Source organism: Pezoporus wallicus, unplaced genomic scaffold (genome assembly GCF_028554395.1).
Source record: "Pezoporus wallicus isolate ANWC-B61680 ecotype Strahan unplaced genomic scaffold, APGP_CSIRO_Pwel_v1 contig_3058, whole genome shotgun sequence".
Taxonomy (NCBI): Eukaryota; Metazoa; Chordata; class Aves; order Psittaciformes; family Psittacidae; genus Pezoporus; species Pezoporus wallicus.
In genome coordinates this window covers 1,539,400-1,555,478 of record NW_026641153.1, presented here as the reverse complement: position 1 = coordinate 1,555,478, position 16,079 = coordinate 1,539,400, and the positions used below count along the sequence as shown (strand labels likewise).

General features: G+C 38.5%; 1 protein-coding gene across 2 annotated transcripts in view; it reads left to right on the top strand.

The window, feature by feature from the left end:
• LOC130606304 (guanine nucleotide-binding protein G(t) subunit alpha-3-like) overlaps window positions 1-7,912 on the top strand; it is a 48,319-nt gene extending 40,407 nt beyond the window's left edge. For both annotated transcript variants that reach the window (XM_057422534.1, XM_057422535.1), the window contains exons 5-8: window positions 2,327-2,455; window positions 5,628-5,757; window positions 5,965-6,118; window positions 7,457-7,912. In XM_057422534.1, coding sequence (XP_057278517.1) covers window positions 2,327-2,455; window positions 5,628-5,757; window positions 5,965-6,118; window positions 7,457-7,647 — 604 coding nt within the window. In that variant the 3' untranslated portion in view covers window positions 7,648-7,912. The remainder of the gene's footprint in view (window positions 1-2,326; window positions 2,456-5,627; window positions 5,758-5,964; window positions 6,119-7,456) is intronic.
• Window positions 7,913-16,079: the final 8,167 nt, after the last annotated feature.

The window sequence follows — 16,079 nt, the reverse complement described above, 5'->3', positions numbered from 1 at the left end:
TTTCATCTGCCTGAACTCTTCCAAAAATCCTGCTAATCCTTTGTCTTCATTTCATAGCCAATGCTTCTGAAAATCTTGCCTTGGGTTCTGAACCATTAAAATCAACTTAATTTATGCTCTTGCTGCTACGCTTCTAATGATCAGTGCAAAACCAGCTACAGTCAGTCAAGAATCCAGTGCTATGTTTCCATTTCTTTTAAAACCAGACTCCTGTTTCTCAGTCCTGTGAATCAGCTCCTACACAGAGTACTGAATTATACTGTATAAACTCTGATTTTCTGAGATTATCTTCTCTGAGTCTTTTCATTATTAATTCATGCTAATGAAGTTGTATCATTGCCTTTCGTCTGGGTGTTTTAATTGAAAATAATGAGATCTTCTGAATAGAAAATCCCCTTTATGTCAACTTTAGTTGGGATTTCTTCCTTAGACTCACATAGAATTAATCATCTTCTAAAATGGAGTGATGGGTAAGGAAGGGGAAAAATCAGGATTATAAACCATGTCATTGTATAGTTACCAGTAGTACTTCTGCTGTCTTGCTTTCTGTCTTCTTGCTTGCTCAGCCATTTGCCTCTCTCAGAGCAAGAGTCTTATCACCTGAATCAAACCAAGGAAACCATTTAAAGTAACCCACTAGTTTGTGTTCCCTCTTTTGTCAGTGGAGAGCCAGATTGCAGATCATTCCCTTAGAGCTGCCCACAGCTCTAAGAGGAATCTGAAGACAACTCTCTTGCTCCATCAACTAGAAAATTAACTTGGTCTAATTTTTTTTATACTATTACAATTGGCTGCGTTGAACTGAGCTCAGGTATTTGTGACTAAGAACTATCAGATCTTTATGGTGAATTTTATATTCCAGTGTTTATTTTAGTGCTTACATGTTTTATAACTTGCAAAATTACTTTTGTGACTTCCCACAAAGGTGACATGAGTTTGCCTTAGACCCCATTCTCAGAATCAGAGATATATTGCATTTTTAAAATAAACCAGATTGTTTCCTGGCCTTAAATAATGGGCAAACATTGGATTACTCAGATCAGCTGCAGCACTCCTTGCTCCAGTCTATTCAAATTAAAATGGAAGAAAATCCCATTTCCAGGTATTACTCAGAAATCTCCATATGGAAGAGTCTATTTTAAAAAAGAAAAAAAAAATTATTCTACTCTTTTTTTTTTTTTTAACCTAAAATCTATTAAATATTACAGACAAAGATGATGAGCTCTGAGGCTTGTTTTGGTAGTTGTCTGGTTAAACTGAACAGCAGAAACTTCATGCTGGGCAGACATTGTGTTAGAGAATTAAGAAAAAAAGGTGTGAAGCCTAATAAACATTAGCAAGACTGTGTTTTGCTTGTCAAATGGGAAGGTGTCAACTGGGACACCAAAAGCTTGTAAATGCTTCAGCCATTGTATGTGGATTCTTGCTTTTGGCTTTGTTCTTTGTTTGAATATTAATAGTTAAAAGGTAGGAAGCCACCCAGACAACACCTCTTCTTTTCCTTTTATCAATTCATAACCTCTTGATGCTGATTCCTAGACCAGTTAGTAGGATTCGTAGGCTCTCTCCAGCCATTTTGAGAGAGCTGAATGGCCCTGGAAGAGACAGGAGAAATGTCTCTTGACAGGACGATAGGTTTTAAAGATCTGGTCTGGATTCTCATTTCAGGCAGACTTTATCTCTGTATGCCAGACAAGGAAACCTCATAATCTACTCTTTTCCAGGGTGTTGTGAGAGTGCTAAGGGGGTCCTCAGCTTCATTGAAGCTTCTGGTTTTGATTGAAAAATATACATTTTTTAACTATCACTTACCTTCCTCTTGTAAACTGATAGATCTGCAGAGAAAACATCCCTCTAATGTGAATTCCTTCAAAATATTATGCCCTCCCTTTCACTTAGGAAGGAAGATACTGTTACAACAGGTCTGATAGCAGGCTGTGACTGCTTCTGGTCAATCTACTTCTGAAAAGTGTTTGTGGTTCTTCCCCTATGATGGCAGTTCCTGCTTGCTGAAAGCAAATGGACAAAAGCTCATTCTGACAAGGTAGTTTTTCAGCATCCCTGGGAAAATAAGGATTTTCCTGAACTGAAATTCTCAGAAAGATGTTTATTATAAACAACTAAATTACACTTCTATATAAAAGGAAAAAAAAAAAAAAAAGCAAAGAAAGGCTCTGAATTGTGGATCTCGGTTGTATAAAAAACAATATACTGTATTTAAATGTGTAATTTACATAAATACTTAAAAGCAGCTCAATATTAAGTGATTTTTCTGATCTTCATTTCACCTTTTGAATTCAGCAATCACAATTTCTTTTCTCCTTAGTTACCTCAACGACTTGGACAGGTTAGCAATGCCAGACTATGTGCCTAGTGAGCAAGATGTTTTGCACTCCCGAGTGAAAACAACTGGGATTATAGAGACTCAGTTTTCTTTCAAGGATTTGAACTTCAGGTATGAAAGCCATATTTGACAGTTTTCTGTGATTTTATCTTTCTTGTGTATTTGCAAATGTATTGACCTATATTGGTAATCCCATTGTGACAGCTTTGAATCCACTCTGAATATCTTGCAATAGCCAAAAAAGCAAGCTATTTTAGTACCAGTACCAGTACTCCGAACTTAATTATATAATGGACTGTTATAAAATATCTCAGAATATCAGGTCCTAAGAGGACATTTTTGCATATGTATGTGTCTAAAAAGCATTATTTGTATCCTGCCATTTGAATAATTGTTTGTGACATTTAGGAAATTTGCCTACCTAAATGCCCTTGCCAGCATGCAAAACATTTGATGACTACTAATTTGCATGCACTCTCCACCTTTCACTCTCTTCTTTTGAGAGGGAAATAACTGCTCTTAACACCGGAATGCATTACATTTGGCAAAAAAATTAACAATTTCTGTCCCATGGGAAATTTCAGTATTAGCATTAGAAAAAAAATCTTTAAAGTGATGTCTATGAGAAATCTGACTGAAAGTAATTGACACTTTGAGATACTCAAGATTTTGTTATGCTTGGTGAACCAATTAAAAACATCTAATTCCACATGAAAATGTATTTGAATAAATTATGACGGTTTAGCGTTCTGTAATGGTTTTCTTTACGGACTGAGTTCTTAATTTAAAGTCTTAGGTACATGTTACTGGAATGCTGTCTAGACAAGATAACTGTAGCGATAGACACATGTATAAAGCACCAGGATTATAACTTTTACATTTTTCATTTAGCTTGTTTTTTTTTCCCTCATGTGGCAATTAAACATTTCCTAAACCATCTACGGTACCACACAAATGTTTGACACAATGCAGTTTACATATACAAAATAAGAAATGAATTCGTGTCACCTCAAGACACCGATCACTCTGAAAATTCAGCACTTACCCACAAGCACTACTGTGCAATGTCATAGACATCATCTTCTTACTCTCTGATTAACGTATTTCCAGACAGCTTTGTGCAATGGAAATCTGAGCACCTTCAGTTACAATCATAGTTTATGTAAGAACTAAAATCAGGATGCAGAAAGAAATCATTGGAGTCATGTCAGGCCTCTGACATGAACACTGTGAGTCCTGAGGTTAGATCAGTATTAGAGTCTAGGTCCAACTGAAACACAGCACAACTGAGACTTGAGTTACCCAGGTGTCTTTAAACAAGAGGAAAGCTCTTAATGCCACCACAAACACAAAAAACCCTAGTGTGTTTAGACCCTCTGCTATGTGTCACAGTAGTGTTATATGAGTAAATCCATTGGTGGTTTTAGGCACTTTAGTAATATGAGGTAGAATCACTACAAAAGTCTGAGGGGTTTTAGCTGCTGTAGAAATGTAGAGTGGCTATAAATCCATCCTAACCAGACAGTTACTGCTACTTTGCTTTGCCAGAGCAATACAAAACAGCTGGCAGTCCTGATGACTCTGCACTTAGTTTGATAAGTACCATAGAAACATTCATAAAGAGAGGAACACTTCCACATTCAGAGTGAGTTTTGGTTGATGTGCTCAACTGAGGCTTTGGGTCACAAGCTGTCCATGGATAAAAGGAAAACATGAACAGATGCCTCATTCACTAAACACTTGTCCTCTTCTGAACTGAATGAGGCAGAAAACGTTTTGTATCTGTGCAATAAAAGTCTAAATCCCAATACTGTAATTCAGGGAACTGAATTACTGTTGCACAGATAACGTCTCTTGTTATTTGCTGTCTTCTTAGTGGTTACTTTGCTGGTTTAGTGTAATTTAGCTTTCATGTGCTCTTTAATTTATTTCACTAATGTTGGCTTTGATTTACAGATCTCAAAACATACTTAGATAATTTTAAAAGAAAATCTGATCTTCATAGGTCATCTCCTGCTGTCATTTCCGTTTACGTGCTAGGAACAGTTTGAAATCTGGCAAGCTTTATTTTAGTCTTTAGGTCTCACTACATGTACCATTAGGACAAATGAATATACAGCTATTCCCAGGTCTGTAGCTAAGTTTTCCAAGAACAGTGCTAGGAAAATATAGAGACTGTTTTAGTTAAAGAAGAAGATCATCTCAGATAAACATCTTCTACTACTCACAGAGGCACTTCAACTTTACAAGCGCTTATGTTAAACTCTGAGCTGACAGGAGCAAACTAAGGTTAGTATAACAGAAAATGCCCATCAACATTGCCTCTGGACTTGACTTGATCTTCTCCTATTTTAACTGACTTATCATGAATATTCACAGGGCCATATGCTAAAAGCTTGCAGGAATGAATACAGATTCATACAATTCTGTATGCTTGTGAAACTGTACTGCAGACTAACTTTTGAAGGTTTTTTCCCCCATAATCTGTATTTCAGAGTTACATGCCACAAATCAAGGACAGCTCCACTTCAGTTGAGCCGTAACTAACTAGGTCCCAGCTAGGTGCACTCAGTTGGCTTTGGACCCCATAGAAAGAGTCCATAAAAAGCTCATATGACTCTACACGAAGATAGTAATTTCTGGCAGATACTGAAGGAATAATGCAGAGGAGGACAGACATATATTTTCCTCTCTATACACAAAGGGATTCACTCCTGTGAATTGCTGCTTAAACAGCAACTAATGAGATTGACAGAACAGAGATCCCCACACTGCAGGTTATACAGCTAGCTAAGTGACTATGCTAGGGCAATGAGTAGGTGACTTAATATTGATCTAGACCAGGGGCAACCTGTGACCAGCTTCCAGATATATGTTTTATTGATCAATGTGCCAGTTCACTGCAAGTAAAAGAATGAACAAATAACTGAGGATTTCAGGGTTTTTTGTCAATGTTTGATGCATGAATTCTGTCCTGAATAAATCCTTGCTTGAATGGCTAGGTCTTTCACCGAGCTCTTATGCAGAGCCCCACTTCCTCAGCGTGGAGTGTTACCTGAAAGTATTTCTTATATGCAGGTATTTAAGCCATTATGTTTCATTTTATGTCCACTACAAAGCTGTACATTTTATATAGTACTGCTTGACCTTTTGGAATAGAAACGGACAATAAACTGGGTGTTTGGTTGCAGTTCATCTCTAGTTGCACTCTGCATATTAACAGCATGACTATGTCCTTACAAGTTAGTGCTTTACATTGTACACATGCTATTTTTCTGCAAAGGATGTTTGATGTGGGTGGACAACGATCGGAGAGAAAAAAGTGGATTCATTGCTTTGAGGGAGTTACTTGCATCATATTCTGCGCTGCACTCAGTGCCTATGACATGGTTCTGGTGGAAGATAAAGAAGTGGTGAGTCAGAAGATACAAGTAACCATTTTTGCTGCTAAGTTTTAATGTACTCTCTGATGGCATATCAGAACTATTCCTGTTCCCTCATAACCATTTAAAGGCTATTATGCTATATTGGTTCTTATCTGTAAAGAACATTACAGTAAAACCTGACATATGGGGATGAGATTCGTCAGTCTCTCATGTTTACCTTTTACATCTCAACAGAACAGAATGCATGAGAGTCTTCAGCTGTTCAACAGCATCTGCAACCACAAGTGCTTTGCAGCCACTTCCATTGTGCTGTTTCTAAACAAAAAAGACCTCTTTCAAGAGAAAATAGCGAAAGTTCATCTGAGTATCTGCTTTCCTGAGTATGATGGTAAGTTTGGAATTTTCAGAAGAAAATACATTCAGATGATGAGTGTAGGCCACTCATTAAAGGTTTAGACTTCGATTCAGGTCACCTATATTAAACCATTTAAATACTAAGCATCTTACCTAAGCACCTGGCCTTTCTCTCAAAAGAATGGTAGGTGTCACATGCAGAGAATCCAATTCATCTCACCCACCCATCATGCTTATCCTAGGAAGGGGTCATCTGTCTCTTTGGAGATGCTTATTTCTCTCCATTGGCAGTAGAGAAAACTGAAAGAACTAGAAGTTTCAGATAACTGAAGCTAGCCCACATTTCAGCACAAGTCGGTGCTTATGACTCTCAAACCATAACTGAATCCAAGTTTTTTGCTCCTTTTCTGAAAACCTATTCCATAAAGGAAGTCTGCCTCTTTCTGTATATCACAGTAGTGTCTACTGGAAACAAAATCCAGCAGCTGTTCCCAGATTATGTAAGAGAATATATGAAGCCATGTCAATAAGTGCCAGAGAAAATCCAAAACCTGTCAGTATTTTAGTACTGACCTAATGTGTTTGGGACAGGGAGTGTCCAGAATGAAGCATACTTAAAGCAATATTATTAGAAGATGGATTCTGCTCACTTCCCAGAAACCAGCTCCCTCACTCCCTTTCTCAGGACGTATCAGCACAGCAGCCTAAATTCCTCAGTGCTTCACTGAGGCATTCAAACATTACGTCCTAAACTCAGTGGAGCTCACCATTTTGCACTGCCTGAGGCTTCAGGCAGGATGGGATCCAACAAGGGCTTTCAGCAGCAGCCTGCCACCAGGAGTAAAAGCCTGCTCCAGCCCTGCAGTGATACCAGTGTCCATACCTGCTACTGTTGTAAAGCAGGGCTACCAACAAGCAGAAAAACTGCATGAGGGAATTGGGACTGAATATACAAACATGATTTTTTTCCCTCTCTCCTTCATTTATCTCTTCATTTTTGTACCTCCACCAATTTTGTCTGCTATCTGATTCCCTTTGAATTTATGCTCTTTCCTTTTTATTTCTTTTTCTCTCACTTTCTCTTCTCTCTCTAAGGTCTTCAACTGTTTCACACTGAATGACTCAGGAGCATTTCACTTCAGAAATAAGGACTTCTGGTTAGGCATTGATATTTAAATTTAGGTGGCCAGTTTAAATACTAAATTTTTATAGTTACTGTATGAAGTTAATTCTCTTTAGGAAAAAATAATAAAGAAAAGAGAGGGAAAGAAAAAAGAAAAACATCAGAAAAAAGAATTCTTGTTTCCTAGCAGCTGTGAGGAAATTCCAATGAAAATGTGTTTTCTCTTTCTTTTACTATTCTCTCCACTAGGACTAAATACATTTGAAGATGCTGGAAATTACATCAAGAAACAATTTCTAGACCTGAACATAAGGAAAGAAGATAAAGAGATATATTCTCACATGACATGTGCCACGGACACCCAAAATGTCAAGTTTGTGTTTGATGCAGTCACAGACATAATAATCAAAGAAAATCTGAAAGACTGTGGGCTTTACTAGCCATTAATTCCCTTGCTTATAGCCTACCTTCATCTCAGTCCACTTTCCTTTCTTCATCCTGTGTGCTGACTGAAATAAAACATTCTAGGGAGGAAACAATATCAATTAAGCTTTTGTTAGCTGTCAGTTGAAGCCTTGGGTATAGCCTGATCATTGCAATCAACACTGACTTTCTGTATCTCAGAAAATTGAAAAAATGTTTCTGCTCCACAGAGGTCCCAGCCACTGATAAATCCTGCCGGCATCAAAGGGAAATTTGTATGTTAACCAATATGATCTTTAAGTAATCAGCACTTCTCAGGAAATGGTAGACACTTCAGTATCCTGTATTTTCTAGTGATGGGAGAAGAAAGATAATATATAAAAGAAACATTACTAGAAACATTACTTTTATTTACGTTTGAAACCTTAAGAGAGCTATAGCATTAAACAGTATCAATGCATCATTTCCATTCAGTACTCTTTTGTTTTCACGTTACATACACAACTAAAAATTAAATACCATTAATTCAACAAAGGCATCCCCCCCCCGACTTAACTGGTGTACAACAAAAAGCAGTGCAAATCTGAATGTTTAATCATACTGTTTTGTTAGAAGAGCTGAGGAACATGTACATAAAATCTGCGCATGGGTAAAGCTGTCAAAGGGTGTTACCCAGTTTGGAGAAAACACAGTAAGATGTAGGCAAGTTACCTTGAATCCCTAAGGGAAAAACATGTCATAATAACTGTCATTTCCTGCACAGGCCATAAAGGCAAGTTGAAACATTATTTTTTAACAAATAAATATAATACTTTTTTTTTATTTTGGCAATAATTAGCAGCCTTCTTACTGGACAGCTTCTCCAGTGCCCTATGACTGCAACAGTGATTTCTACCAGGCAGAGCAGGTATAAACCCACCAGTCCTCATGGCAAAAACACTTTGTTGGGCCCAAATGGCTCCTAGAGAAAGGGGGAAGCAGCCATCAACAGCAACATCATGATCCTCCCAGCAAAGAGGAGACTAAAACCCTACCATGAATGTTATATTTCTCCCACCAAGTATCTCAGGAGGACAACTTGCTGTCACATCTCTCTCTAAGACAAAAACCATCAGCATTAACAGCTGGAGGAGCAGTGGAGAGGTAAAAGTAGCACCAGAGAAAATGCATTAGAGACTTGGAGGGAGGTTTTATTACAACTTTTAATTATAATATTGTTGATTATATATATTTTTTTTATCTGGTATTTAAACTGCATTTAAACTAACTAACATCAACTGTTTTCTGTATTTTGGTTATACAGTCAAATCTTTAAATTACATAAACAGTAAAATTTTGGCTTCTTGTACAAGAAGTGGTCCCTCTTTTACCTGTAACAAGATGCTTAAGAACAGTATGTGTGGCATATATAAATACTCTGGTGTAGTAGTGGTATCAAAATGGCAATCTCATTGCTGCCCTTCTACTCCAGAAATGTACACATTCCAGTGGGATAAGATGACAAAAGATTTGCTATGTTTGATATCACACCTCTTTGTAACTCTCTGAGCTTCTCATTTCAAGAACTACAATTCCGATTCTGTAAATTGCATTTCACAAGGTTTTTTCTGGCATTTATTGTGGGTATGGATTCTTCCAGGAAGCACAAGAGAAAGGAACAGATTTATCACAAAGACCACTATTGCTTTTGCTTACTTTGCAAACTCTTCAACAGGAAGGAATGTTCAAAAGCTGGCAGCTGCCAACTGCAATTAAGTTGGTTTTAGTTTGCACATCGTTACAACATTGTACATGTGGTTTTGATAGTCCATGAATGTTTGAATGACCCATCTTTATTTTGAAACTGGCATCCAAAACCTTGCAGAGTGCTGGCTTTACTTCCTATAGCACTGCAAATCCAGTTCAATGGGCTGTGTGAGATCATTCTGTTCATGCGTTGAGCTTGTACTGATGGTGTGTCCCTCTGTTAGATAGAGGGCATGAAACACTGTGTATCAACCTGAAACACTGCTAAGAGGGCTTCTATATAGGCAAGAACACTAAGGCTTTTTTTTTTTATGTCTGATTGATTACTAATATTATGATACCTGCAATTTCAAGAAATAGGGTAGACCTTGACTACTTTCACCTTTCCTGAAATTCAGATGTTACAAGTGAAAGATTCATGAGGTCTTATATGGGATGGAATGCTTCAGCATTTAGATATCTCTATAAGCATTCTAGAGTTCCCTTTTCTAGATTTCTTTCAGCTACTTCCTCTTCTCTTTTCACTAAATGTTTTCTTTTAATGCATTCCTATACGTTTTCCTGCATCTATACCAGGAAGCATTCAGAGACATTAAGGATCATAGAGTCATAGAATGGTTTGGGTTGGAAGGGACCTTTAAAGATCAGCTAATTCAACCCTTCCTGATATGGGCAGGGACACCTTCCACTTGGTCAGATTGTTCAGAGCTCCATCCAACCTGGCCTTGAATCCTGGTCTCAGAGTTCGGGTATCCACAACTTCTCTGAGCAACTTGCTTCAGCATTTGATTCCTTTTATCATAAGAGGGGCAAAACATGCCTTAACTCTACCCTCGAGAACTGACGATAAGCAAAGTCTTAGGGAAGGAAACAAGTAATCCTGCAACGTACTTACTTTTGCGCTGCTTTATCTTTGAAGATGAAACATTTCCCAAGGGCCTGATTTAGAAAAACATCATGCATTGGAAAGAACCATTTAAGCAACTGAAACTGCTTAAACTGTGCTGTAAAGCCTCTGCACTGGGGCCAAAATGGCTAGAAAGGCCACTCAAGAAACACCCAAGGAATATTTCTCTCCCTGGTGAGTACAAGGAGTTTTTCTACATTGGTGCTCAGAGCAAACGACTGATGTGGAAGGGTCATGCTCCTTCTCAACTCTGAGTCAGCCACTCATTCTAATAAATTAAATTAAAGACTCTGCAGTCCATTATTTCACCCACTGGGACATGTAAATCTTATTAGTGTCAATGAAGGTCACAAGACACTCAGAAAAGGTAATATACCCTCCTTATGATGTCTACCTGTAAGATACATTGCATGTCCTAAACCCACTTTCTATAACATTGTAGAAAACCTGCCATAAATATAGCCCCTTTCTGTAACATTTTAAAAACATAGGATGACATATAAATCACAGCATGATGAGCATTGTGAAAGCCTCTTATCTTTGGTACAGTCCATTAAAAACAAAATATAAATCCTGAAGAAGCACATAGGAGGATCCCCTGAGACCTAAGATTCAAGGGCATTTATGTGCTGAACATGCATTGACCAAATCCACTAACTGCGTTTATCCATGGGTGTAAATCCTGTCTGTGTAGGAGCAAGCAGCTGTGAAATGACATTATATAGCCAGGAGATGCATTCCTATGGGATCTTGCTCAAAAGACACAAAACTACAAATTGCTACCTAGCAGCACTGTTCAGTGGCTGGTTTTGTGATAGCAGGCTGTCACAGAGAGGAATGAGATGGACTGATAACTCTGTTCGATTTATGAGGGAAAGAACATAGTAGAGCTGATGATACTTTTACAAGTTCTGTGCATTGATTGAAGCTGTGCTAAAGAGCTGCAGCTTAAAGGGACATGATGCTCATTCACATTACAAATAAAGATTTATAGAAAGGAAACCTTAATGTCTCCCTTAAGCGTTTCTTTTCCCCTGTAAAATAGATTGTTACGTAGTTTGTGAGCTATACTGTCTGTACGTACAGGTGTATCGCGTCATGCCACTGAGTTTTGATCAGAGCTCACCATGAATTAGAAGCTACTGGATTGTTCTGCTTAACATCAATAACATGATGTACTACAGGAGATATTTCTTCCCTGTGTTTACTTTGATATGACAACTTTTTTTTTCCCTTATTGTGCTATTACCAAAAAGCCAATACAAACCTTGTTTAGGAGTTCTGCTTAAAATTGATGCTCACTTTATTTTGTATTGGCGATAGAACAGCAATTAGCAATTAGCTTGTAGATTGGCTTGGTGAGAATTTCCACTAAATTTTTATGCATTTGTGAGTGTCACATTTTCTTCTCTCTTTTTTTGTCTTTATTTTACGTGGGATCAATAATGATGCTTTTGGATAATGTCTTGTTTAGTCTAAGGTGCTTTAATTCAGTGCTTAGAATAAAGAAGCTAGAAAAAAACAGGGTTTCTTCCATTAAGAAAAAAAAAAGAAAACATTAGTTAAAGACCATAAGTAGATCTCACATGAAACTAAAATGACAGGTAGGTCTTAATAAACTACCATTGCACCTCTTCTTTGGAATAAACAATCATTTACTTTAAAGCTCATTTACAGCCAGTGTTTTTCAAATTAGAATTAATCTGACATTCTAAATAAGTCTCTCTCTGAAAAGCCGGATGGGGCACAGAAAACACTTGTTTAACAATTTTGGAGCTTCACAGAAAAGGAGTTAGAGAAACAAGGTGAAGGTGTCCATGCCCAAAGAAAAGGGAATTAAATGAAGGACAGGAGCATTTTCAGACAAAATAACACCCATTTTTACATGTTATAAATGAAAATCTTCAAGGCTGAGCCTAAACAGTTTTGTTGAAATAAAATATTTTGATAGGTCCCAACTATTTCTCTCTTCTTGTGTGAAGAACGACCAGTATCTGTTAAAAACAAAACGACAGACAAATGTTGAAATTCTCAGATTCTTCCCTGATGGTGAATGCCCATTCTCTGAGTAGCTCTAGTCAGCAATATTCATTTTCCCATAGTTGACGTGCTTTCAAGCAACGTCTGACTGCACCAGCAGAGAGCAGTAGTCCCCCCATCATGAAGGGTTAGACCCTGCAGGGGCTTTGTGGCTTTAGATTATGTATGCGATAGGGCCTATGGTCAGGGTCTGCGCAGGTGATAGTGCTCAGTATTTCACTGTTCTTGTCTATATATTTCTTAGGTTGACAGGAACAGTGAGGAATTCTGCCCACAATATTAGTTTAGGCTTATCATCTCTGAGCTCATGAGTATAAAAGGGCTGCTGCTTTCCCCTTTCAGTATTTTATATGTTGCTTTTAACTTCTGTTTACTGAATTTAAGTAAGTTTATTAAATTTGCTTCCATAAAACGATGTTTATATACATATACCTCAATGTTTATATTGTAACAAGGTTTTTACCTCTCAAAAAGTTCATGCAAGCAGAAACCTTCTGCTTCCACCAGGCCCTAGCAAATGCTTGTTTACATTATCCCTATCTGTAACAACCAAGCACCCAACTGAGCCCCTGCAGATTTACAAGTCCAATGAATCCCTGATGTTGAGATATCAAACATCCACTTGCTAATTGTGACATTAATCTCACACTGTCTGCTGCTGAGATGTTAATGCTGTACTAGTGCCACGTTGCCATTTAAAGTCATTTCATCCTGTAGTGCAAGTCATGTGGTTCTGACTGCTGGTACAGATCCAACAGATGGATGGTGAAGCAGTAGGAGGCAGAAAGCAAAATGCAAACAGACTTGCTGCTTTTAAAGTACAGCATATTCAAAGGTTGCCTTTGCTTTTAGATTTCTCTGTTCTTAAGCACCTGAAATAAGGTGGCAGCTCTCACTGCAGCATAGTCAGGTAACTCAGACACACACCCAGACCTGGGTGCTGAGGAAATGCTTCTGCCCTGCAGTTTACACAGGGCAAAGGGATTTAGACACAAACAAGCAGCTCTTGAAGCAAAATTAACTCCCCTGAGTACAGTGGTGAAGTTCCTTACAAAGTGAGATGGGAGCGTTCAGCAAGTCAGGGTGAGGTAGCAAGAGCCAGCATGCTGCAGGAGCTCAGTGTGGTCAATAGGAAATCCTGCAGAGGAGGTTTTGCTGCAGGGACATTGACTTTTCTAAACATAAGTAAGTGGGAACACAGACACCTCTTTGAAGGAGAATCTAAGGCCAAATTCAACCTTGCTACCTAGGTGACTTTGTGAAGGGACTTGAGCACTTTGCTAGAAGTACTCAGAACTTGGTAGAATAGGGCCCTGATAGGATACTTGCTTCATAAATGGGTTCTGCAATGAGAACAGTGTATAGGATTTGTGAAAATAAGCAAAATTGCCAAAAGTTTAAACGTGCCTCAGTATTTCCATTTACTTTATGTTAATTGGATGCTAAAACCAAATAACAGTCATCTAATGACAAAGAATAGCAACATATCATGGAATTTACTTATACAATCAAAATTAGTTAAAAAGCCACACACTGAGTAGCTACAAACCTGAATAAAGGTATTATAGAGAACACATTTCTGAGGCAATGGAACATGCGGTAGCTTTAAAGATTATTGCAAGAATATTTTCATAACCAAAAAGAAAAAAAATGGCTCACATATACTTTTTAGTGAGAGTTTGTATAGCAAATTCTGACAGACATGATGGCAAGAGGGAGAAGTCAGGAAAGCTGCAGCCCATACTAGGGAAAGAGCTGCTTTCATCTGGAATTGACTGAGAGCTGTCATGACTCAAAAAAGGCTAGCCAAGAAAACACTTGCTCTTCGCATCTTGTAAAAGGTTCAGACTGTTCTGCCTTTCTTTCTCCCTGTCTCTGAATAGTTTATTAGGAGGTGGATCTTTCCTGCTCAAGTTGCAGGCAGCCACAGGTCAGACTTTTTTGGCTTGTGGAGTAATGGATTCTTCTTGTTAGCCTCACTCTTCAGCTTCTGTCTCCTCGAGGTTTCAGCATTATATAGTATTTTACAATACAAAAGAATAATGTTAATGTAATCAGTGCTGTGAGATGAGATTAATAATGACTGTTCCATCTGGCAGGCTGAAACTGAGAGTTTCTCGTGCATAGGAGGGACTCTGTATTGCTAACATTGGCTTTTCCTTTCCCAGGTTCATTAGCTTTGCTTTCTTCCTTTGAGGAAAGGGATTTGCAGTGAAACATTCTGCACTTCGGCAACACTGTTTGATGAAAGGAAAAACATGCAGCGTAACAAAGGCAGATCTTGCCTTCAGTTTCTCCCAGGCAAGCCTGCAGCCTTCAGCAGGACTGTATGAAATCTCCATTTCATGTTTCCAAAGCCCTGTACAAGCATTTGCCAGGTAACTTTGTGTTGTCTGAGGAGTGCTCCAGGTCAGCAGCACCAGTTGACCACCAACAAAAAGAAGCTCAAGCAGAGCATTAAAATAGTGTTTTCCTGCAAGCCTTGTAACAAGCAATCCAAAGGCTTTTGAACCTTCTGGAAAGGATGGGTTTTAGTTTGTTTGGGTTTTTTTTTTGCCTTTTCCAAATTTCCTGGGTGCAAGATGACCTGGAAAATTTTGCTGAAGGTAACTATACTTTGGCACTGATTATACAGACAGTCTCTGCAAACTATACTTCTAACTTTGACCTCTCCACAGGCTATCTGAATACAAGAGAGGTGAAGATGTTAGGCCAGCTCTGTCTGGAAAAGAAATGGCTAAAGCCAACTTGGCCCCCCAAGATGAAGTGCTGTCACTAGGCATAAGTCAGAGCAAAGCAGTGTGCCAAAATGTGCATGTGTGCATACATGCAAGCATCTTTATGAGAATATGAAAATTTTATGGGTTGCTTTTGATATATTCCATTTCACAGAGCCCTCCTGGGGGTAAAAAATCCTAACCCCTCCATCTGTATGCAATAGATATTTTCTCCCAAATAGTTCTGAATTGTAACGTGCCATTTTCTGCAGCTACAGAAATTACAGCACAGTCAGGAGGCTGCTAACCCAGCAGTGTGCGCAACACGAAGCTTTAAACTCATAATGATTTGAAGGCTTTTCTTAGCTGTAGCAAGGTGTTTCTTGTGCCTCTAGTAACCTATAATAAAGACTCAAAGTTTATCCCCTAGAATTGTGGGACAGGCATTTAAAGAGACAAAGCCATCATTTGCTGTAGAACTTTCTATTTAAGGCTCTGCCCTTCAGCATTTGCAAAGAACTGCACAGATTAACGTTTATCCTCCAGCTCCCTGAAGACCAGGGTTTTGTATGAACTTGGGCTGTTATGAGAGGTATTGTTTATGAGTTTCTCTAGCAGCCATTATAAACACAGACCTGCCTTTGTGCACATCACATCTTTATGCAAAGACTATGAAGAATGTGGGGCTCTCCTTTCCACAGCATCTCCCTCATGGTAGATGGGTCTGGGAAGGTGAGACATGATGGTGGATGTGGAAAGAGGAAGAGTAATCTTTATTCCTTGAAATCAATAGGCTTTTGAGACATCAAGATGACATTGTCTTCCCTCCCTCCTCCCTTCTAGGCCCATCAAAGTTTTCCTGTCATTACACTGGCTGTCCACAGAAACTTCCACTGTGATACTTGGGCAACATGGTCTAGTGTGAGGCATCCCTGCCCATGAGAACTAGATAGAGAACTAGATGATCTTAAGGTCTTTTCCAACCCAAACCATTCTATGATTCTATGATTCAGCTTCCTTTTGGCTTCCAAGAAACAGC